We start from the raw sequence: 23,587 nt of genomic DNA, 5'->3' as shown, positions 1-23,587 counted from the left end.
GGTGCTGCAGCTTCAGCTTCATCACGCATCCCTTTATCATGTAGGATGGCCTCCACCTCAGATTCTGAAAAGGTGTGTGTATCCCCCACGGGGAAATGGAATAGTGCTGCCGCATCTTCAGCGTTCGTCACTGCATCCACCATAATAAAACACTGGGGTTGCCTATAGCAATAACCACCAAGTGCAAATATTCAACTCCCGTAGCAGGGAAAAAGTCCAGAACAGATACTGTTAAAAAAATTGTTTGCTATAAAAAGCAATACAAAGTCACTTCCACTGTGATAGACAATAATTGAAAGTTGCAGGGTGCCCTGACAGAGTACTCACTCCATGGTGTCTACTCTATGTAGGAATCGCAGGTCCGGCACTCCATGCTTGAATCAGCAGCTGCGGCGGTGCCCTCACAGGGAAAACAGTATAATTTGCAGAGGTGCGGCACTCGTACCAAATAACCAGACTTCAGAAGCAAAGAAGCTATTGCATCAACGTTTCAATATTTATATATTGTCTTCAGGATACATAGTAAAAATACAACATACCTTATATACATGTCCACCACAAGTGAAATGCTGGCGTCAGGGCCGGGATTGCACACCCTCCCCGCCGTCGCACTGATTGGTGACGTCATCCCAAACGGGCCGTACACCTGTGAGTAAAGGCTTAACCGTTCACCATACAAAAAGAATCAAAGAGCAGCTACGGAAGTTTATAATGTAAATCATTATAGAAAAAACAAGTTATTATAACAGAGGCATAAGCAGCAGACGAATGCATGTGCAAAACAGCAAATAAATATAAAATATATTCTTAGTTAACTTAGCAATAAATCCTGACATAATATATACTTATTTCTTATGCAGCACTCCGTTAGATTTATATCTTTAACTAGTTTTGTTCTTTAATTGTGTTAAAATAACATCACCCCTCATATGGTTTAGATAACTAAGTATATATTATGTCAGGATTTATTGCTAAGTTAACTAAGAATATATTTTATATTTATTTGCTGTTTTGCACATGCATTCGTCTGCTGCTTATGCCTCTGTTATAATAACTTGTTTTTTCTATAATGATTTACATTATAAACTTCCGTAGCTGCTCTTTGATTCTTTTTGTATGGTGAACGGTTAAGCCTTTACTCACAGGTGTACGGCCCGTTTGGGATGACGTCACCAATCAGTGCGACGGCGGGGAGGGTGTGCAATCCCGGCCCTGACGCCAGCATTTCACTTGTGGTGGACATGTATATAAGGTATGTTGTATTTTTACTATGTATCCTGAAGACAATATATAAATATTGAAACGTTGATGCAATAGCTTCTTTGCTTCTGAAGTCTGGTTATTTGGTACGAGTGCCGCACCTCTGCAAATTATACTGTTTTCCCTGTGAGGGCACCGCCGCAGCTGCTGATTCAAGCATGGAGTGCCGGACCTGCGATTCCTACATAGAGTAGACACCATGGAGTGAGTACTCTGTCAGGGCACCCTGCAACTTTCAATTATTGTCTATCACAGTGGAAGTGACTTTGTATTGCTTTTTAGAGCAAACAATTTTTTTAACAGTATCTGTTCTGGACTTTTTCCCTGCTACGGGAGTTGAATATTTGCACTTGGTGGTTGTTGCTATAGGCAACCCCAGTGTTTTATTATGGTGGATGCAGTGACGAACGCTGAAGATGCGGCAGCACTATTCCATTTCCCCGTGGGGGATACACACACCTTTTCAGAATCTGAGGTGGAGGCCATCCTACATGATAAAGGGATGCGTGATGAAGCTGAAGCTGCAGCACCAGATATTATCTATAGAGATCTTTTGCGATTAAGAAAAAAGGAAATTGATTATCACTTACATGGCCTGTCTTTAAGTGATTATTATAAGGCCAAAAAAATTCCACGCGGTTTCCGCGTACGTAACTGCCCCACAATAGGGAGATTCGATCCTTCCTTTTGCAAAAAATGGATAGGTATTTTAAACCGCTGTTCATTTGACCTCATGATTTTGGTAATAGAACAAGCCAATAAAGAATTTTTGCTGATTAAAGATAAGATTGCACAATTTGAAGCTATTCACCTTACCACCTTAACTCTTGATGAGAGTACTGATTGGTTGGAACGATTAAAGCAACAATTAGCCACATACAAAAGAGAGCTTCTTCAATTCAAGAAGGAGAAGCTGATAAAGGTGGAAGGCGACTATGAGAAACATACCGTATACAAATGGTTGTCAGGAAACCCTTCGCAAGAACGCAATCAACCGTTTTTCAGGAGAAATAAACACCATTTCAAACGTAATACCACCCGTTTTGAAACAGAATCTTCTAATGATTATAATAGTTCTAATAGCGGGCAGGAGAAATCAGATACGGCGTCGGCCCCTTTAGGGGCTCGCCCCAAAACCAACAAAGGCAACCCCCCAGAAAGTCAAAAAGGCGACGCACGCGGAGGGGCCGCCAGTCAAACAGGCAGACGCAGAGTGGGTCGTCCCCCTCTGTCCAGAAAAACCTAATTTTTAATCTCTCGTCCCATGATTTATCGGATGGAGAAATTAGCCTCCTATCGAAGGGGTTATCATTCGTCCCTACTTCACGGTTTGACAGTTTCCTTTGGGGATCTGAAAAATATGAGTTAGCCAGAAGTCTTAGACTTAAAGAATACTTTGGCAATGATGATGACGGGATAACCTCCCCGATACCTCCACAGTTGAAGAAATTCTGCCCCCGTTCCCATTTTGATCCTCCTTCCAATAACTCTACCATTAAGACCTATCTACGTTTACTAGATGAAGGGGTAAACTCTTCTATTAAGAATAAAGATCGATTTCATCCGAACCTGTCTCAAGTGGAACGGCAAGCATTAAAATCTTTAGCAAATAACAAAGATTTAATAATCCGCCAGGCGGATAAGGGAGGAGCAATTGTCCTCCAGGACTATCTCAGTTATCATCAAGAAGCTGTAAGACAACTGTCTGACACTACAGTGTATGTTAAATTAGCTAAAGATCCGACCAAAAGCTGTAGAAAGGAATTGTGCAATCTTTTATTATCTGCCATGGACACGGGATTAATAACAGAGAAATTGAAGGATGTGCTCTATCCAGATTATCCCATCATGCCAACTTTCTATACAATCCCTAAAGTACACAAGGGATTGGACCCTCCTCCGGGACGCCCCATTGTGTCGGCACAGGGTTCATTGTTCCAGCCGGTTGCCACATTCTTGGACTCCATCCTGCAACCTCTAATCCAAAACGAAAGGACATTCCTATTGGACACTACCACCTTTTTGAGGAAATTGCAGACTGTCCCTACATTTGGTAACGATTATTGGTTGGTAGGCATAGATGTTATAAATCTGTATACTTCAATTCCACACCAATTCGGTTTACATAGTCTACGTAGTTTCTTAGAATCTAAAAGTGTTTTTTCTGGTGACAAAATTGATAATATCATACAACTGTTTGATTTGATTTTGCATAACAATTTTTTCCTGTATGAAACTGACATTTACCTGCAGGTACAAGGCTGTGCCATGGGCAGCTCCATGGCACCGGCCTATGCAAACATAGTAATGTTTTCTGTTGAACAGCTGCTGTTTTTTGCTGATGCTATGATTAGTGAACATATCATTTTGTTTTTGAGGTATATAGACGACCTTTTTTTGATTTGGAGGGGCGATATTAACATCCTCCGCTCACTACTCGAGACACATAATGCAACTGACCATCCAATTAAGTTTACCTATATGTTTAGCAAGGACACATTGGATTTTTTAGATGTACACATTTCGGTCTCAGATCAGGTTTTACACACTAGCCTGTTCTCAAAGGTCACCGATAGAAATACTCTATTGAAAGCACAAAGCTGCCACCCGAGGTCTCTGATTAATGGCCTCCCCTATTCCCAAATGTTGCGAGCTTTCCGCATAAATAGTGACCCCGTCAAGGCCATCGAACAGATTGACTTGATGGTTCAAAAATTTTTGGATCGTGGCTATAATGCCCATACCTTGGCTATTTGTAAACAAAAAGTGCTATCTTTGAACAGGGATTCGCTGGTGAATAATGCTCAATCCACTAATAATAGGAATCCTAAAGTGTTGCCATGGGTGAACAAGTTTAATGTGGCGACTCCAGCTATTATTTCTACAGCTAAAACACTATGGCCAATGTTACAGAGCGACCCCAAACTGAATTTGAAAGATTACAGACTGTTACCTAGCTATGCACGCAGCCGCAACTTAAAAGATATTTTGGTCAAAACTGATACCACACGAAAATCTTTAAAACAGGCCACTTTTTTGAGTAGCAATCGGGTAGGCTGCTTTAAATGCACTTGCACTACGTGCCAATTCATGCTTACAGGTGATTTCTTTAACCACCCTCATTCAGGGAAAAAATATAAAATTTTACATTATTTCACCTGTAACTCGTCCTTTGTTGTTTACCAAATTCTCTGCCCCTGTGGTCTTTGCTATATCGGCAAGACCGAATCTAAATTTAAGGAGCGTATGGGTAACCATCGAGCTGCCATACGTGCAGCTTTAGTGTCGGGCACCAGCGATCAGCCTGTCGCACGACACTTCGCAGAGGCTAGACATCCCTTGACAAGCCTTAGATATAGGATGATCGATACGGTCCCACTGAATAGACGAGGTGGGAACCGATCGCTACAGTTATTAAGATGCGAAGCACGATGGATCCACCGTTTAAATGTCATCTACCCCAAAGGGCTGAATGACACTATTTCTTATGCAGCACTCCGTTAGATTTATATCTTTAACTAGTTTTGTTCTTTAATTGTGTTAAAATAACATCACCCCTCATATGGTTTAGATAACTAAGTATATATTATGTCAGGATTTATTGCTAAGTTAACTAAGAATATATTTTATATTTATTTGCTGTTTTGCACATGCATTCGTCTGCTGCTTATGCCTCTGTTATAATAACTTGTTTTTTCTATAATGATTTACATTATAAACTTCCGTAGCTGCTCTTTGATTCTTTTTGTATGGTGAACGGTTAAGCCTTTACTCACAGGTGTACGGCCCGTTTGGGATGACGTCACCAATCACTGCGACGGCGGGGAGGGTGTGCAATCCCGGCCCTGACGCCAGCATTTCACTTGTGGTGGACATGTATATAAGGTATGTTGTATTTTTACTATGTATCCTGAAGACAATATATAAATATTGAAACGTTGATGCAATAGCTTCTTTGCTTCTGAAGTCTGGTTATTTGGTACGAGTGCCGCACCTCTGCAAATTATACTGTTTTCCCTGTGAGGGCACCGCCGCAGCTGCTGATTCAAGCATGGAGTGCCGGACCTGCGATTCCTATATATATATATATATATATATATATAATGTGGGAAGGGGCATCATAGCATGGGCTCTCTCTGGGGTCAATCTTGTTATACCCTTTCCCACGAGGCATGTGCCTTATGTCACTATTGAAAAAAAGGGGGGGAGGGGGAGAGGAGGGGGGACAATCATAGCCAGATTAAGAGGGGGATGCAGGGCATACTGTACCCCAGGCCCCCCTTTGTCAGGGGGTCCCCCGGCCAGAGCACATTGACATCACTAGCTTTCCCTCTTAAGCAGCAGCAGAACCAGCAGCTAGAATGCGAGCAGTGCAGGCAAAGACACAGGTATATCATGATCACATTTCTTGATTTGTAAACGCTGAAGGCGCAGCTGATTTACCACTAAAATATATATATGTATATATATATACATACATTATTTATGCACACAAATCATCTATATACTTCATCATGCACGTAACTTGAGAGCTTGTTGTTATTCAGTTACAATACCCTTTATTAAAAAACACATTTCAATATACTTCTTTACCCAGGATTCAAACCTATAACCTGTTGAATTCTAATCAATTACCCTACTCATTGAGCTATTTGATCCTGCATAGAAACTATGAACACTATATGAAGCTACTGGTACTTTGTAAAAAAAATAATCATCATTGCAATTGAGCAGATCTATGTAGTGTGCAGCCAAACATCCAATCCCTTGCAGACACACACTACATAGTTCTCCTCAGCTGCAATGCTGATCATTTTTTCACAAAGTACAAGTTAGCTTCAAATAGAATTCTCTAGCTTAGAATTATCTACCTTGTCTGACTGCTATACTACAGTTAATGGGTTTGAATCCTGGGTATGTCAGCATCTTCAAATGTAATAAAGGACAGTGTGACTGAAAAACAAACCAAAAAATCTCAAGCTGAGTTCATGAATGTTTTATAGGTATTAGCGATGGAAAGGGTGAGAGTTTTAGACAGGGGCGGTCATGAGATGCTGGGCTTCAAAGAGGGGGAAAGCTGCAAGTGAAAGTAATTAAAACAGATCATTGACAAGTATCGCCAACAGTGCCCCCTAGCCTGCAGCTCTATGTGTGGTGCCCCCTCCACACACACCTAGCTATGGCCCTGCCACCAGAGTATGCCAAGGCACACACACAGATAAGTGGAGCTGGACCGCCAACCCAGTATGTGTGACACCCAGCATATAACAACAAGCAGTGTACACTCCTGATACATGAACAGTGATTATTTCTATGAAAGGTTGTAGCATTCACAGAGCAAAGTAGTGCTTGTGTCTCAGGAATTAAATGATTATTTTGCCGCAGTGGCGAAACTACTGCCGATGCAGCTGGTGCATTGCACTTGAGCCCGCGGCAGTGAGAGGGCCAACAACCGGTGATATTAGCAGTACTAATAAGTGTAAGTGTGTCATTATAGTATGCTGACCAGTTGCTGTGGGCCTGTAACCACGGAGGCGGAAGTCTGGTCGTAGCAGGGGGGAAGTGGGGTGGCGCGCCTTGGACAGATATTGCAGTACTAGGCACGACCTGTTATTTCCCTCTACGTTGCTTCCTCCCGTCCACACGGCCAGGCCCGCCCCTTTCTTCCCCTCAGCCCGCCCCCTTCTACCTTGCTCTCTCCTGTTTTTAAGACCAGACCCACCCCCTTCATTCCCTTACTTAGCCCACCCTCTTCTTCCCCTCTACCCTCCTCTCTCCTGACCAGTGGGCCAAGCCCGCCTCCTCCTTCCACTCCATGCGGCTGCCTGCTCAATCTGGTGATCCATTGCACTGAGATGTTTTAATTTTATTGGGAGGAATGTAGTGCAGTGTAGTAATGTGGTATGTCGTATTGGGGGGAGGGGTATAGTGTAGGTATGTAGTGCAGCATATGGGGGGGCTGTAGCATAGTGATGTAGTGTGGTATGTCTGTGGGATGTAGTGTAGTTACAGTATCTAGTGGGGACAGTGTATTTATGTAGTGCGGAGTATTGGGATGATGTAGTGCAGAGTGTAGGAGGATGCAGTGTAGTGATGTAGTGCTGCATGTAGGGGGGATGTAGTATAGTGATGTGATGTTCTGCGGCATGTAGGGGGTTGTGATGTAATGCGTTGTGTAGGGGTTGCAGTGTAGTTCAAAATACCAGGATCTCAGCACTTACACTGTCAGACATCATCACAAAAATGTGTGGTTAAAAAACAAGTTACTTTATTATGATATATATATTCTCAATTACTGCTAACAAGTGTTAAAATAATTCCTTAAGTTAAATGAGACTTCTAAATAAAGTCTTGTACCTAATACGGGTATACAACATGAATACAATAAAGACTTACAATGACAGCATATAACAGATCGGGGCAGTACAGATGGTGTAATGGTTAGCATTACTGCCTCACAGCACTGAGATATGGGTTCGATTCCCCCCATGGCCCTAATTGTGTGGAGTTTGTATATTCTCCCTGTACTTGCGTGGGTTTCCTCTGGGTACTCTGGTTTCCTCCCACAATCCAAAATATACTGGTAAGTTAATTGGATCCCAACAAAATTAACCCTAGTGTGAATGTGTGTGTGTGCACATCTGGTAGAGGACAATTCAGAGTTGATCGCAGCAGCAAATTTGTTAGCAGTTGGGTAAAAGTAAAACCATGTGTACTGCAGGTGGGGCAGATATAACATTTGCAGAGAGAATTAGATTTGGGTGGGATATATTGTTTCTGTGCAGAGTAAATACTGGCTGCTTTATTTTTACACTGCAATTTAGATTTCAGTTTGAACACACCCCACCCAAATCTAACTCTCTCTGCACATGCTGCATCTGCCCCCCCCCCCCCCCCCCTGCAGTGCACATGTTTTTGCCCAACTGCTAACAAATTTGCTGCTGTGATCAACTCTGAATTAGGCCCCAAGGTGGTCATTCCGAGTTGTTCGCTCGCTAGCAGTTTTTAGCAGCCGTGCAAACGCTATTCCGCTTCCCACTGGGAGTGTATTTTAGCTTAGCAGAAGTGCGAACGAAAGGATAGCAGCGCGGCTACAAAATAATTTTGTGCAGTTTCAGAGTAGCTTCAGACCTACTCAGCGCTTGTGATCACTTCAGACTATTCAGTTCCTGTTTTGACGTCACAAACACGCCCTGCGTTCGCCCAGCCACGCCTGCGTGTTTCCTGGCAGGCCTGCGTTTTTCCAAACACTCCCTGAAAACGGTCAGTTGACACCCAGAAACGCCCTCTTCCTGTCAATCACTCTGCGGCCAGCAGTGCGACTGAAAAGCTACGCTAGACCTTGTGTGAAATGACATCTTTCGTTGTAATAGTACGACGCGCGTGTGCATTGCGCCGCATGCGCAGAAGTGCCTTTTTTTTGCCTGATCGCTGTGCAGCGAATGAAAGCAGCTAGCGATCAACTCGGAAGACCCCCATAGATTGTAAGCTCTACTGGGGAAGGGACTGATGTGAATGGCCAAATATTCTCTCTGTTTATTACTAGCAATTTCTATAAAATAAAACTGGTAATATAAAACACAGCCTGTAACATAAATAACTGGTATAAATCATAAATAATAACATAGAGCAAACAGAAAGTCCTTATTCCAATGGGCGGCTGATAAAATGTCACTCTATATACAAGGTATGAGCCTAAGCGTATTACTCTCCATGCATCCATTCAGAGGGGTAGCTAGGTGCCATGGTGCCCGGAGCAAGGGTATGTCTTCGCGCCCCCTCCCCTATACTGATTTGGGGGCCTGGCCAACGTGTGATGGTAGGTTACATTTGAAAAGAAACAATATTTAAATTGGTGACAGGGTCAGTTCTAGACCTTGTAGAGCTTATTCCGAAAGTTACCTTTGGGTGCCCCCATGTACCAAATATGGATCGTGTGCGCCGAATGCGAGCAACTAAAATTTTGGGCGTGGCCACAGAATAGTACCAATTCACATTACACCGCACAGTACTGTCCGCTATTCACTTTACACCGCACATTAGTGTCCGCTATTCACATTACACCGCACAGTAGAGCCGCTTACACATGTTACGCCGCACAGTAGAGCCGCTTAAACACATTATGCCACAGTAGAGCCTCTTATACACGTTACACCATGGTAAAGCCCCTTATGCATGTATGCATGTTACACCACAGAAGAGCCCCTTATACATGTTACACCATGGTAAAGCCCCTTATACATGTTACACCACAGAAGAGCCACTATGGAAGAAGCTATATTCAATTATTTACTTTTTTAATTTAAATAAATTAAAAACATTGTGTATGCCCCTTGACTGACCTGATCTCAAAACCCCCCAATCCCTTAATGAAAATAATGCCCCAAATGTGACCTCCCACAGACCTGATAACCCCCCCAATCTCTCAATGAAAATAATGCCCCTAAACTGACCCCCTTCCCAGATCTGATAATCTCCCAATTTCTCAATGAAAATAATGTTCCAGAATTGCCTGAGGGGCAGAAATAGCCTCTCTGCAACAGCTTGAGGGGCAGAGAGAGCTCCAGCATGTGCCGGCTGTCATTGTCTCCTGCTGTCGCCTCTGCCTGTGCTGTTCACTACCTAGAATCAGAGTCCGAGCCAGTATGCACCTCCTCTGCTCCTCCTCCTCCTGCTCTGTGGTGCGCCCTCTAACTTTTCCGGCGCCTGGAGCTCGTGCTCCACCGAAGCCACCCTCGCTACACCCCTGCATCCAATAATAATGGTGAGTGTTTCCACATGCAAATTCAATGTCCTAATGATTAAAAGTCCCCCTGATAAGTTGTAGGTCAGAAGGTGATGAATATTTAAATCCGCCACCTGAGCTTATCATACAGTAACACGTCCTTCGTGGGTTCTACTTATAGGTGTACAAAGCTGTATGCGCTGATGTATATGTCCCACTGGATTGCATGTACATCAAGCAATCAATAGCGCAGGAAGCTTCTGCCAATGCATCTGAAGGGTATATGTGCACAGCGGGGCGATTACTTCTCTGTAGTGCCAGCTGCTCCGAGAGATGTCCAGGAGGCTCTGTCCAGTTCCCAGATGCTAGTCAGACACAGGCTAAAGGTCTGTCAGAAGACTCCCGTCGTATCGCTGGATGACTCACCAGAGTGGTGGATGACATTTTATCAACCGCCCATTGGAACAAGGACTTTCTATGGGCTTGCTCTATGTTATGTGCTGTCATTATAAGTCCTTATTGTAGTCCTATTGTATACCAGTATTAGGGTGATCCTTATACAAGACTGTATTTAGAGGTTTCATTTAACTTAAGGAATTATTTTACCACATAGCAGTGATTAAAAATATATAACTGTAGAATATAGTAACGTGTTTTTTAAATATATATATTTTTGTGAATTTTATTATTTCTGCAACTGTAAGCGCTAAGATCCTGGTATTTTTAATGTACACGATCTGTTGTGGAGCCACTTTGTGCATCCACTTTCTTATCAGCGATGTGCTAGAAGCATTTGACCCCTAGTGTGGATCAGTTAGGGGATTTATTGGGTTGTAGTGTAGTAATGTAGTGCATTGTGTAGTGAAGAGGCAGTGTAGTGATGTAGTGCGGCGTGTAGGGGGGTTGTAGTGTAGTGATGTTGTGCAGTGCGTAGGGGGGGTTGTAGTGTAGTGATATTGGACCTAATTCAAGGTTGATTGCAAAACAACATTTTCCTCTAATGGGCAAAACCATGTGCACCCAAATCTAACTCTCTCTGTACATGTTATATCTGCCCCACCTGCAGTGCACATGGTTTTGCCCATTAGAGGAAAATGTTGTTTTAGGCCTTGAATTAGGCCCATAGTACAGCATATAGGGGGGATGCATTGTAGTGATATAGTGTGGCATATAGGGGGGTTGTAGTGTGAAGTAGTGCAGCATGTAGGGGGGATGTTATGTAGTGATGTAGTGCAGGGTGTAGGGGGGATGTAGTGAAGGGGTGATATAGTGTAGTGCAGCATGCAGGAGGTTGTAGTGTAGTGATGGAGTGTACCGTGCAGGGTGTTGTAGTGTAGTGATATAGTGCAGCGTATTGGGGGTTGTAGAGCAGTGATGTAGTGCAGCATATAGATGTATGTAGTGTAGTGATGTAGTGTTGCCTATAGGGGGGTTGCAGTGTAGTGATGTAGGTCGGCGTGTATTGGGGTTGTAGTGGGGAGTTAGAGGGGATGTTGTGTAATGATGTTGTGCAGCATATGAAGGGGATGTAGTGCAGTGATGTACTTTTGTAACTTAGTACAGCATATTGGGGGATGTAGTGTAGTGTAGTGTAGTGTAGCCCTTCACTGGCTTCCCTTCCCTTTCAGAATCCATTTCAAACTTCTCACACTCACTTACAAAGCCCTCACCCACTTCTCTCCCATTTACATCTCTGACCTTATCTCCCTTTACTCTCCCACCCGTCCTCTTCGCTCTGCTAATGCACGTCGACTCTCCTGTCTTCTGATTACTTCCTCCCACTCCTATCTCCAATATTTTTCACGTGCTGCTACCTTTGTCTAGAATTCTTTACCTCTCCCCCTCAGACTCTCCACCTCTCTACAAAACTTCAAACGGGCTCTTAAGACCCACTTCTTGACCAAACCCAGCCAAATCTCATCCTAACCCTCTGTTCCACACTCTCTATGTATCCCATCTGTGTCACCCCTGTCTGTCTACCCCTCCCCTTAGAATGTAAGCTCTCATGAGTAGGGCCCTCTTCCCTCATGTGCTTATCCTTTTGTTACTTTAATAATCCTCAACTGCCCAAATCATGCAGTTTTTTGGCCACCTTGGAACTTATCTCTATGTCATTTACTGGTGTAGTTATGCTTAGTTACCCTGTACTTGTCCTTTATTGTCTTCAACTGTAAGTCACTGTTTTCCTGTTTTGATTATGTGCACATGTACTCTGTAATTGGGCGCTGCGGAACCCTTATGGCGCCATATAAATAAAGGATAATAATAATAATGTGGGGAACACACTGGTGCAGAGGGGGATTGTGAGGAAGATAATGGGGCACACAAGGAGGCTTGTGGGAAAAACGCTGCTGTGGAGGGGCACAACCTGATAGCAACGTGTTACTAACTGTCTCCTTTTCTTTAGGGAGCATATTTTTACACCTGGGTCCACCACTCACTAGTTCCGCCACTGTGTTGTGGGTAATTTACAGAGAAACAACTTAAAAACAGAGAGCCTAATTGCAATTTGTACTTTATTGCACTGCCTCAGGGAATATGCTGTGCAGTACACAACTAAAGTGCAAAGGGCGTCATTCCGAGTTGATCGCTAGCTGCCGTTGTTCGCAGTGCAGCGAACAGGCTAAAAATCGGCATTTCTGCGCATGAGTATGCACCGCACGGGTACAAAGACCTTTGTGGTTTTGCACAGGTTCTAGCGAAGCTTTAAGTCGCATGGCACAACGCAAGAAGACTGGCAGGAAGGGGGCAATTCTGGGTGTCAACTGACCGTTTTCAGGGAGTGTTTGGAAAAACGCAGGCGTGCCGGGGAAAACGCAGGCGTGGCTGGGCATACGCTGGGCGGGTGTGTGACGTCAAAAGCCAACCCTCCAACGTTAGAATCAACGCACACGAAGAGTAAGTCCAGGACTGGTCTTGTTTTGCACAAAATGTGTTTGCAGGCGCTCTGCTGCACAAGCGTTCGCACTTCTGCAAAGTGAAAATACACTCTCCGGTGGGCGGCGACAATGCGTTTGCACGGCTGCTAAAAACTGCTAGTGAGCGATCAACTCGAAATGACCCCAAAAATCAGTAGGAGGCAGGAGGAGCAGGGGACGCAGCATTGGATCTCCATCGCGACCATCAGTTGCAATGGTCGCAGCCCTCGGCCAGTCTGCATAAGCTAAAAGTTACACAGAATGGGCATTGGAAACTGGCCAGCCGGCTCCAGAAAGCCTGAGCTAAATGATGCAAACACTGGGCTTGGCATGCCTACAAAACGTGGGCGACATGTCCCTTTTTTGTACAATGGTCCCGGTAGCCCCCCTGTTAATCATGCTGCGGCGAAGGGGTGACTGCAAGCGATCATGCAGTACCTGTTCAGCACATGCGCAGTACCCGCACCATCGGATTTGTATGTAAACCTGAATTAGGCCCAGAGTTCCCTAGATTCATATTTATGGGTACATAATGTGCCTATATGCCATAAGCTTTATGGTATTGAATTTCACGGGGCCCCCACAGTAGTGGCATGGCTTGCTGTTGTGAGTATTCTTATGCTGCATTGGTGATACACGTAATAACCACAGCCCTCAGGCGCTCTTACAATTATGGCTTAATTAAGGCCATACTTCTGGATAGGCCCGAAGCCATGGCCTGGATTTCCAGATTCCCGAAACATCCTCTGCTGTGACCACACCAATGCTGCCGCCTGCTGGGCCTGTCTACTCCCCCCAGCCCCCTGCCTGCCGCTTCCCCCTTCCCCACTATCTGCTGCTTCTCCGAGGAGGCTCCTCTGTCGTTGTGGTCTGACTGTGGAGGTTGGTGTCCCTGCGGGTACCTCTTAGTGTATCTTTCACCTGGGAATGCCTCTGGATAGCATTCTGTACAGCTCCCGCCTCATCTTTTATTTTATGCTGTCATACTCCCTGTAAGATATGCCTAATACAATGACTATCTTTCTGCCTGTCTGTCTCCAAAACAATGATCTCCACAGTGACAATATCCTATCCAAAGATATGTAAAATAAATTATACTTTCCTGAAATATTATGTTGTTCTTCTGTTATTAATTACCACAATTTGTTTCTTTCATGCACTGCAGACTGCAGAAAAGACAGAAAAATGAAAGGGAACTACGAGCATCAATTTCTGGGTTAACAAGACACATTCTTCAATTGCTCTTCTTCGTTCCCAAGACTATCTAATACATTCAGTTGTTGACAAAGTATGGCACACTGATAACTGTAAAGCCTGCAACAAGATAAGCGCTCTCATCATTTGGTTAACACCCATCAGCCTCACTCCTCATATGTTCTTTATTATGCAGAGCAAAGGAACTTTTTTGTCCTGTGACAAACTGAAAAATGCCACCAAGATACTCAACCAGCTTGAGAGGACGCCTGCCATGGGTGCTTCTTATACTGGAGACAACATTTATATTGCTCTTTATGTTCTTTTTTTCACAAAACTACAAATTTGAAAATAATCTTCAGTGGTACCCAGGTAAGACTCTGTTCTCATATTGCATAAAATGTTACATTATACAGAAGCAGGATAGTGTGTTCATGTTTTAGCGGACGTCAATTTTTCCTGTTTTGTGTTAATTACCACATTTCTCAACTTCTAAAGATAGATAGATAGATAGATAGATAGATAGATAGATAGATAGATAGATAGATAGATAGATATACTGTAGTTTTCCGCTTGTCATGCTTTTTGATATTTGTTCATAGTAAGACTTTGAATTTATTATGAGCCCCTTCTTCTGTTGAGGTCTCTGTATTGCTTTATGTTAAATGAGAATATAGCTCAATGTACATTTGCCTTCTGTGTCCATTCAGGATCATGTACTATTGGAGCATATTTTAAAAACACGTTATATTTGTAGAGCCCTTTTTCTGTATATAATAATAAAGTGATCCTTATTTATTTGCAGAATAATTTTATGATATTATTACTGTGATTAACATTTGTTGAAAAATGAAGCGAATATACACACGCAAATAAACACACACATACACATATATTTATAATATAGTCAGAAATTTGTGATAGATTTGGATAAAGTTCTTTTGTGAGTCCATGACCCAGTATTTCCCAGCCAGATATGTTGGAGTGCCCTCAACAAGCCTGAAGAGACCTGTGAACTGACAGTGGTGTAGGCTAGTAATGACCGTTTTGCCTGGAATTAGGAGGAAGCCATTACAGCAGAGTGGCACTTATATTAGGTGTGGGGGTGGGGCGGAAGTCTCTATGTAATGTGTTGTTACAATCATCTTAGTTATTAGTAGTGTGGAGAGAATGAAATTATGCTAGGATGAAAAGAAAAAACGAAAATAACATTTTCAGGGGGTTGTTTTATTAGGTCAGAGCGCCATGGTTAAATACGGTAATTGTGGTTGCATTGATGTTAGTCAGGGGTCTATGGCCACATGCAGTATTTACCATCTTTGTCATGTCTGTCCTTTGGCAACACTTCTTTAGCATTTTCAGACATGCATGATAAAAAATAGTCTGGAAATCCATTATAAGCATAGAGCTTCATGGAAATTTTTTCAAAGCTTATTATAAAATTCCGGCCAGTTAATAGCTAAAAACAAAATTAAGAAAATATGTCCAGTCCTTCACTGTGCATTTAAAATGTATTTTACCATCTAACAAGCTGGCTGTGGTGTTTGATGCTTATGGAGATACTTATTTTATTAATTAATTAATTAATTACGTTATTTAATTTATCTCTTCCTGTTTCCAGAAGGAATTCTGAGAATTAAAATGTTTCAAAGCGTAACTGAATAAGCTGGAGGTATATAAGTAAATACACAAATGAAAGGTACCACTACTGCATACCACTGAATACACAAGAAAAAAAGCACTGGTCTTCTACCAGCTACCAGCTAGGGAAACTTCTTAGCTCCTGCACATCTTGCAGTTACACTGAAGAGCATGGACAGCAGGTGTGGTAGTACTGTACATGGGGCCTAATTCAGACTTGATCGTAGCCATGCAAAATTTTGCACAGCAACGATCAGTTACTCAGACATGTGGGGGGGGGGGGACCCAGCACAGGGCTAGTCCGCCCCGCATGTCATGCCCTACCCTGCCGCACAAGTACAAAAGCATCGCACAGCGGTGATGCTTTTGTACCTGAAGAGTAGCTCCCTACTAGCGCAGCTCTCTGGGTCGCATCGGCTGCGTGTGATGTCACAAAGCCGCCGCGGCCCGCCCCCTGCACGGTTCGGGCACGCCTGTGTTGCCCGTACCGTGCCTCTAAAACGGCGGGCAAACGCCGCCGGCCCGCCCCCTCCCGCCCAGCGACCGCCTCTGCCTGTCAACCAGGCAGAGGCGATCACAGGGCTAAGATGGCCGTTGGCATCTGGCATGCGCCGGCGTATGCGCAGTTCAGACCCGATCAGCTCTGAATTAGGCGTATTGCCTCCATCAGTTCCCTGCCTCCTTCCTATCATAAGTCATTACTGTTTACAGCTGGAATAGAGGGTCGGATTCAGCACGGATCGCTATTGCTACTAAAAGTGCAATGTTTTGCAATCTCAATTGCAAAGAATCGCACAGGTGGTTTTCACCCAGAAATGGTAAAAGACCCACTGCAGTGTTTGCGATGCACCGCAATCCATATGCAAAATCGGGCACATCGAAAAGGTAAATTCAATCTGTGCCAAGCCAGAGCATCCACAAATCTGCACATGCTGGGGGTAATTCCAAGTTGATCGCAGCAGGAAATTTTTTAGCAGTTGGGCAAAACCATGTGCACTGCAGGGGGGCAGATTTAACATGTGCAGAGAGAGTTAGATTTGGGTGGGGTGTGTTCTATCTGCAATCTAAATTGCAGTGTAAAAATAAAGCAGACAGTATTTACCCTGCACAGAAACAAAATAACCCACCCAAATCTCTCTCCGCACATGTTATATCTGCCTCCCCTGCAGTGCACATGGGGGGTAATTCCAAGTTGATCGCAGCAGGAATTCTATTAGCAATTGGGCAAAACCATGTGCACTGCAGGGGGGGCAGATATAACATGTGCAGAGAGAGTTAGATTTGGGTGTGGTGTGTTCAATCTGCAATCTAATTTGCAGTGTAAAAATAAAGCAGCCAGTATTTACCCTGCACAGAAACAATATAACCCACCCAAATCTAACTCTCTCTGCACATGTTATATCTGCCTCCCCTGCAGTGCACATGGTTTTGCCCAACTGCTAAAAATTTCCTGCTGTGATCAACTTGGAATTACCCCCATGATTTTGCTCAATTGCTAAAAATTTCCTGCTGTGATCAACTTGGAATTACCCCCATGATTTTGCTCAATTGCTATCCAAAATCCTGCTGCGATCAACTCAGAATTCCCCCCGCTATTGCATGCAAGTGAACACATATAATGTCAGAGACCCACCCGCCGAACTGCCATGACATGCCTGAATTTTTGCCACCACTCCTACAAAACGCCATATTACCACCCCTAACCGCCCACTTCCTGTCAATCACTGTGTGTTCGCCTCACTTTAATATTGTGAACGCACTGCAAAAGCAGTGCGGCTCTGGCACATGCGCATTGCGCACTTAGCGCATGTGCAGTCTTTCTATAATCAGCCAAATTGCGAAAAAGCACAATTGCAATCCATGCTGAATGAGGGCCAGTGTACTGTATATACTAGCTGCTCCCTTGTCCCTATGTTTTGCATTATCTAGGTCTAAGGGGACTATTTATTAATAGGGCTGTTTTTTTTACAGTTTATCCAGTAAAATATTGCTGCTACAGCTGGTCAATACTCAGGTGCCAGGGCACTATAAGCTTGGCATGGTATGCGTTAAGTCAGCCTTTCACCTGGCCAGTCTTTGCAAATATATTCAGCTTCAAAAATAGCTGAAACTTATTGAAATATTGAAAAACCTTTTAACATTAACATTTGTTATAATGGTTTTCATCTATTTTCAGCATCCTGAGCTGGCGATAACAATGATACAAGGTACCGCAGATAATGGCAAAGGGCCTGATTTCAGATGTGGTTGGAGTTGCTATCACTGCTGCTTACATGGAAGCAGCAGCAATGGCACTATTATGGTAATGCAGCAGGAGCCATCACACTTCCTGCATGCATTACTGATCCGAGCTAAGATCATCTGCGACACCATCAGCCGGCTGCGTGACCCGTTGGAGTCATGCAAGCTGCCCGCTGCAGCAGCAACAAAGAGGCCAGGAATTCTCCATCCCCAGACAGAGATTCTGGCCTTGTCCCTCCCACGCAACGTCTGCAACGCACCTCTGTTTTGAGAAATGGAGGCCGTTGCCGCCCCCTCCCCGCCCCCTAACACCATCTCACTGTCAATTACTGACAGTCTGATGCCGTAGTGCTACCGGCGTCACAGACCCATGCTGCAGATGTAACGAATATCAGTACTTTGCGGCATGTGCCACTACAACAACCCGATCTGAATCAGGCCCAATGTTTTTAATGGTGGTACCCCTTTGTTGTATAGAGTGAAGCAAGAAAAATCCCATGGCAACCATTTTTTTCATTGGCAATTATAGAAGGCTTTTGCCTTTTCATAAATCATCCCGCAAATACCTAATCGGTAGAGTAAACTAATGGGCCCTACACACTTGGCGATGTGTGCGGCCGATAAGAACAATCTCGTTCATTAATGAACGAGAAATTGTTCATATCGCTCAGTGTGTAGGGACCAACGATGAATGATGCGCGGCCCCGCAGTCGTTGATCGTTGGTGCCGGGTAGTTTATGCCTGCAAGCCAATATGGACATTATCGTCCATATTAGCATGCAGGGCTATGGGACCGGGTGACGTCAGAGAGTGAAGAAACTTCACTCCTTCAGTGAAACTACCGACCCCTCCCTCCCCCTGTGCCGCCGGGTCGTCCGACGCCCATATCGGCCGTCGGGCACCTCGGCGGCAAATTGTCAAATGTGTAGGGACTATATGGCAACAGTCTCAGCTAGCAAGATTTGGAAGATAGAAAAAACTTTACGGAATTAAAAATGTATAACTTTCAGGCTGTTTTACTGTAAAATAGTAGTTTCTTCCTTGTTTGTATATATTATTATGATGGAACTATTTTATGTCTTACAGAACACATTTCTCAAATATAAATGTTTTTGTTAATTTGTATAATGGAAAAGCGCTATTTCAATTGCAACCTTAATCAATGGTTCAACTCACCTTGAGGCTAACAAAATCCTCACTGATCTTATAGGGTATGGAGCAATGGGTCGGCAGTCAGAAGGCGACATTGTCTAGTTCGACACCAAATGGTCAACAGGGTTGACATGAAAAGGTCGCCATGAGTTTTAAATATTTTTTGGGGCGTCAAAATGTTCCTTTCAGCACTTTAGTGGTGCAATTAGTGCACCATGTTCCTTCGCATGGCCTGCTTTGCTCGGTTACTATTACCAATGTAGGTGGTTATTCCAAGTTGTTCGCTCGTTGACGTTTTTCGCAACGCAGCGATTAGGTGGAAAATGCGCATGCGCATGGTACGCAGCACGCATGCGCTAAGTTATTTAACACAAAACTTTGTAGATTTGCTGGTGTTCGTGCGACGCTTTTCAGTCGCACTGCTGATCGGTGAGTGATTGACAGGAAAGTGGCGTTTCAGGGAGGTAACTGAGCGTTTTCCGGGAGTGTGCTAAAAAACCCAGGCGTGCCAGGTAAAAACGCAGGAGTGGCTGGAGAAACGGGGGAGTGGCTGGCTGAACGCAGGGCGTGTTTGTGACGTCAAACCAGGAACTAAACGGACTGAGGTGATCGCAGTCTAGGAGTAGGTCTGGAGCTACTCAGAAACTGCAAGGAATTATTTGATAGCAGTTCTGCTAATCTTTCGTTCGCTATTCTGCTAAGCTAAGATACACTCCCAGAGGGCGGCAGCCTAGTGTTTGCAATGCTGCTAAAAGCAGCTAGCGAGCGAACAACTCGGAATGAGGGCCATAGTCCACGTAGATAGTAAGTCTGACCATATGCATGTCGACCATTTGCTGTCGACCTATTGCTAGTTGACTTTATCACTGTCGGCCTATCATCCAGATACCGATTATATAGATTAATTTATTTTATTATCAATGTTGATTTTTACAAGCATATCTTATTTGACTGGATTCTGAACCTACATAATGATTTTTTAAGTGCCAGCTTAGTGTTTTATTGTGCTGCATGTGTTTAAGCATGCAGTAATAAAAATATGTACTCTTACAATTTGTAAGGAGCATAGTAATTCAATTTAAGTATAAATTACCATATGATGTTCAAAACTCACCAAATATGCAGGAGAACCTAGTAACTTAGAACTATGCTGTCAAAGATAACCATATAATGCTATGCCGTGTTTGGTGTTGAACTCCAATGGCAGAGACTCGTTCTCCAATATGGCAATTTAGGAGAGTAACCTCAATATTAACAGTAAGGATATAACGCTCACCTGTCTAGGGGCTTTATTTACTAAGTGTCGTTTCTAAAACCTGTCGCTTCCTATCGTGTTTATGCCCGAATTTTAAAAGGCAATGATTTTACTAGCAAAACACAGCTATTAAAAGTATTGCTCTTTCAAACACAATTGGAAACACTGGTCTTAGAACCCAATGCTCAGAAAATAAACTCCTAGGAGTAAGTTGCATGTGGTCAGAAAGTCCAGGAATAGTACACAGAGGGGGTACCAGCAGACAAGGGGTTGGGTAAAGAGTTTAGTCTAGTAACAAGGGCAGGTATAGTATACAGAGAGAAGATTAGTTTACAGGGAGCTGGCAGAAGGGTAATCCAGTAACAAGGCAAAGTGTGATACACAGCACATAATAGCAACACTCTTTCCTTGGGTTCGATATGCTGGTGTTTGCAATGCCGGAGGTCAAAATACCAACTGCGGCATCCCGATGGTGAGAATCCTGACAGGGGCAAGGTACTTACCTTTCCTTGATGACCACCTAACCCTCCCTGGGGGTGCCTAAACCTAACCGCCTCCCTCCTCCCCACAGCCTAACCCTCCCCCTGCGGCCTAATCCTCCCCCTGCGGCCTAATCCTAACCTTCCCATCCCCCCCGTGGTTTACCTGTCCAGCGGCCCGGCAAACACTTGTAAGGGATTCTGGTGCCGGGATTGTGTCCCTAGTCGAGATGCCAGTGCCAGCATTGGGATTCTGGCGTCGGTATTTTGACTGCCGGGATCCTGACTGGATCCCCTTTCCTCTGGGAGAAGCCCAGAGGAGAGATGCAGCTGAATGGAGGTGGTGGTGGTGCCCAGCACTACGCATCTATAAGCCTTGCCCACTCACAGGGAATGCCACGAATCATGGTTTGATAGAAAGGGGATGGGGCCAAGAGGACATGATTTATATAGAAATGTCATATTGGCCCCACTTACCTACGATTCGCTGCATTATCATCATAGTGGTAATTTGCCAGGAAGTGTGCAGGATTCGGGAGGACTGCCTACTCTTCTGGAGGTCTGGGGGAATACCCAAATATATGAGTCTCCCGCACATATCATGAGAATAGGCAACTATAATCAGACAAGGATTAGTCACAAGGGTAATCCAGTAAACATGAATTTTCATCCAAAGCATAAATTCAACCTAGGATAATAATAATAATAATAATAATAATAATAATAATAAAAAGTAGCTGCAACAACAATAAATGTTACATAAATGAATGAATATTGATTCACTCATATCAGACAGTCACATGTCACATTAACTAGATTAGCAGATTACCTGAAAGTCAAATACTTTGGATGACCACACAGTAATAAAACATACCAGTGTTTATATTAGCGGACAAACTGCAGTGTGTCTATGAATTCCAAGAGCACTTGGGCATATTGAGGTGTATTGGTAAAGGAGGTTAGAAACAATAATATTCTGGCCAATATATTACTCATGTACAGGGCCAGACTGGCCATCGGGCAATTCGGGCCAGGACTGTCATCAGAAATTGTGGGGCCCAGGAGTGACAAGATTAGCAGAGACCCCCTTCCTGGGTGGCAATGCATTGCAGGAAGGTTGTTACACTAACTAGAGCAGGCATTCCATGCCTCCCAACATTCTGGATGACTAACTCAGGACTCCTGCCTGCCCGAAAAGTGGGCTTAGCCTCAAAAAAAGGGAGCATGGCTTTGCGGGGATGCCAATATTGTGAGCCACCCATTCTGTTTGTCGTCACTGTGGGGGCATGGCCAATGATCTGTAAGCTTCTGGAATGCCTCCTATCCCTCTTGCCCGTGAATAGATGCTGTGCGCATGTACACAGCCTCTATTCACAACTGCTCTGCTAAGCAGGGCAGCTAGTGACAAAGAGCCTCCCAACTTGCCTCCCACTGTGGGACACTGCGGCCCATGGGTGGGACAGCAGGACAGTGGCCAAAAATGGGACTGTCCTGTGAAAATCAGTACAGTTGGGATGTATGTGCATTCCCAACCTCGGTACTCATACATCAACAGTCTATCTATTGTGTCCCTTAACAATATTTTGAAGAGGATTTTCAAAACACTAAACACCTAGAATATCTGAAAATGGTGATGGGGCATCTGCATATGGGAGTGGTGGTCCACAACCAGCACACACTGCTTATTATTTCTCTGTAGTATAATACAGTATATAATATAATTATACATTATAATTCATAATGTATAGTTAACAATACTTGTGCTTATACAGAAACTTATTTTACAGATTATAATATATAAATATACATAAACAAGCTTATGTATTGTGGCAAGGTAACAGTGACTATCATATAAATTATAATATATAACATTATAAATTGATATAGACTCAGATTTCAGATTCAATAGAAACCATTAACATGGTATACGTGCTTGGGATGGAGGGGTTTAGTGGTAACCCCTGAACTTCCATCCATGCTGGAGTGATTCATGTCTCTAGCAGTACCTAGAATCTCCCGTAAATTCATATGGGGTGGTCGAGCTTTTAGCCATGCGGCTCCAACTCTGTGGAACTCACTTCCCCGCACTATTTGAGAGGCCCCCACTCTAGAATCCTTCAATAATAGACTCAAGACTTTCCTGTTTACTCAAACATTTCTGTAATGTTCCTTTAGTATCTCCATACTCTCTGTATTTTATGAAAAGATTTTCTGTACATCATTGTTAATGTACTGTATTATGTTCATTCTATCTGAGTCCTATTGGAGAAAGAGCGCTATGTAAATAAAATTATTATTAGGAGGCAATTGCACTGCAGGACCGTGTCAGAGAGGGGTCAGAAAGGAGGAGCCTGGGGTGAGACATGGAGAGGGGAGGAAAGGGCCCCTTCATCTCCTCTGCCCCTGGTGAACCACCTCCTCCCTCTTTATTACGGCCTGCGACGGTGTACTACAATTAGTCATTCTGATTCATTATAGTACCTGCTGATAATGCCGCTAGCTCCAGGCCCCTTCATTGCGGTGGGCACTGGTGCAATGCACCAGCTACACTGCTGCTAGTTCTACCCCTGTATGGTCAGGGCCCAGGACTCCAAACCCAGCAGTCCCCCGCTGATGGCGGCCCTGCTTCTGGCAACTGTCAGAAGGTCTGATGGGCACACAGAGAGCAGCTTCACCTTTCAGTGCTCTGCTTGGCTGACCAGCACACTGAGACATGGGCTGG

At 43.9% G+C, this 23,587-nt stretch overlaps 1 protein-coding gene across 3 annotated transcripts in view; it reads left to right on the top strand.

Moving 5' to 3' along the window:
* Positions 1-23,587, top strand: part of RHCE (Rh blood group CcEe antigens) — a 157,803-nt gene that overhangs the window by 12,209 nt on the left and 122,007 nt on the right. Inside the window, exons 1-2 of one of the 3 annotated variants that reach the window (XM_063954168.1) lie at positions 14,382-14,469; positions 15,719-15,769. Coding sequence is in view for 2 of the 3 variants with exons in the window: in XM_063954166.1 (XP_063810236.1) it covers positions 14,331-14,469 (139 nt within the window). In the remaining variant the exon portion in view is untranslated. Of the gene's footprint in view, positions 1-14,068; positions 14,470-15,718; positions 15,797-23,587 lie in introns of those variants that run through there. The other 2 variants (XM_063954167.1, XM_063954166.1) reach the window with 2 other exon arrangements.

This window comes from Pseudophryne corroboree, chromosome 2 (genome assembly GCF_028390025.1).
Source record: "Pseudophryne corroboree isolate aPseCor3 chromosome 2, aPseCor3.hap2, whole genome shotgun sequence".
NCBI classification, from domain to species: Eukaryota; Metazoa; Chordata; class Amphibia; order Anura; family Myobatrachidae; genus Pseudophryne; species Pseudophryne corroboree.
This window is presented reverse-complemented; position numbering and strand designations above follow the sequence as displayed.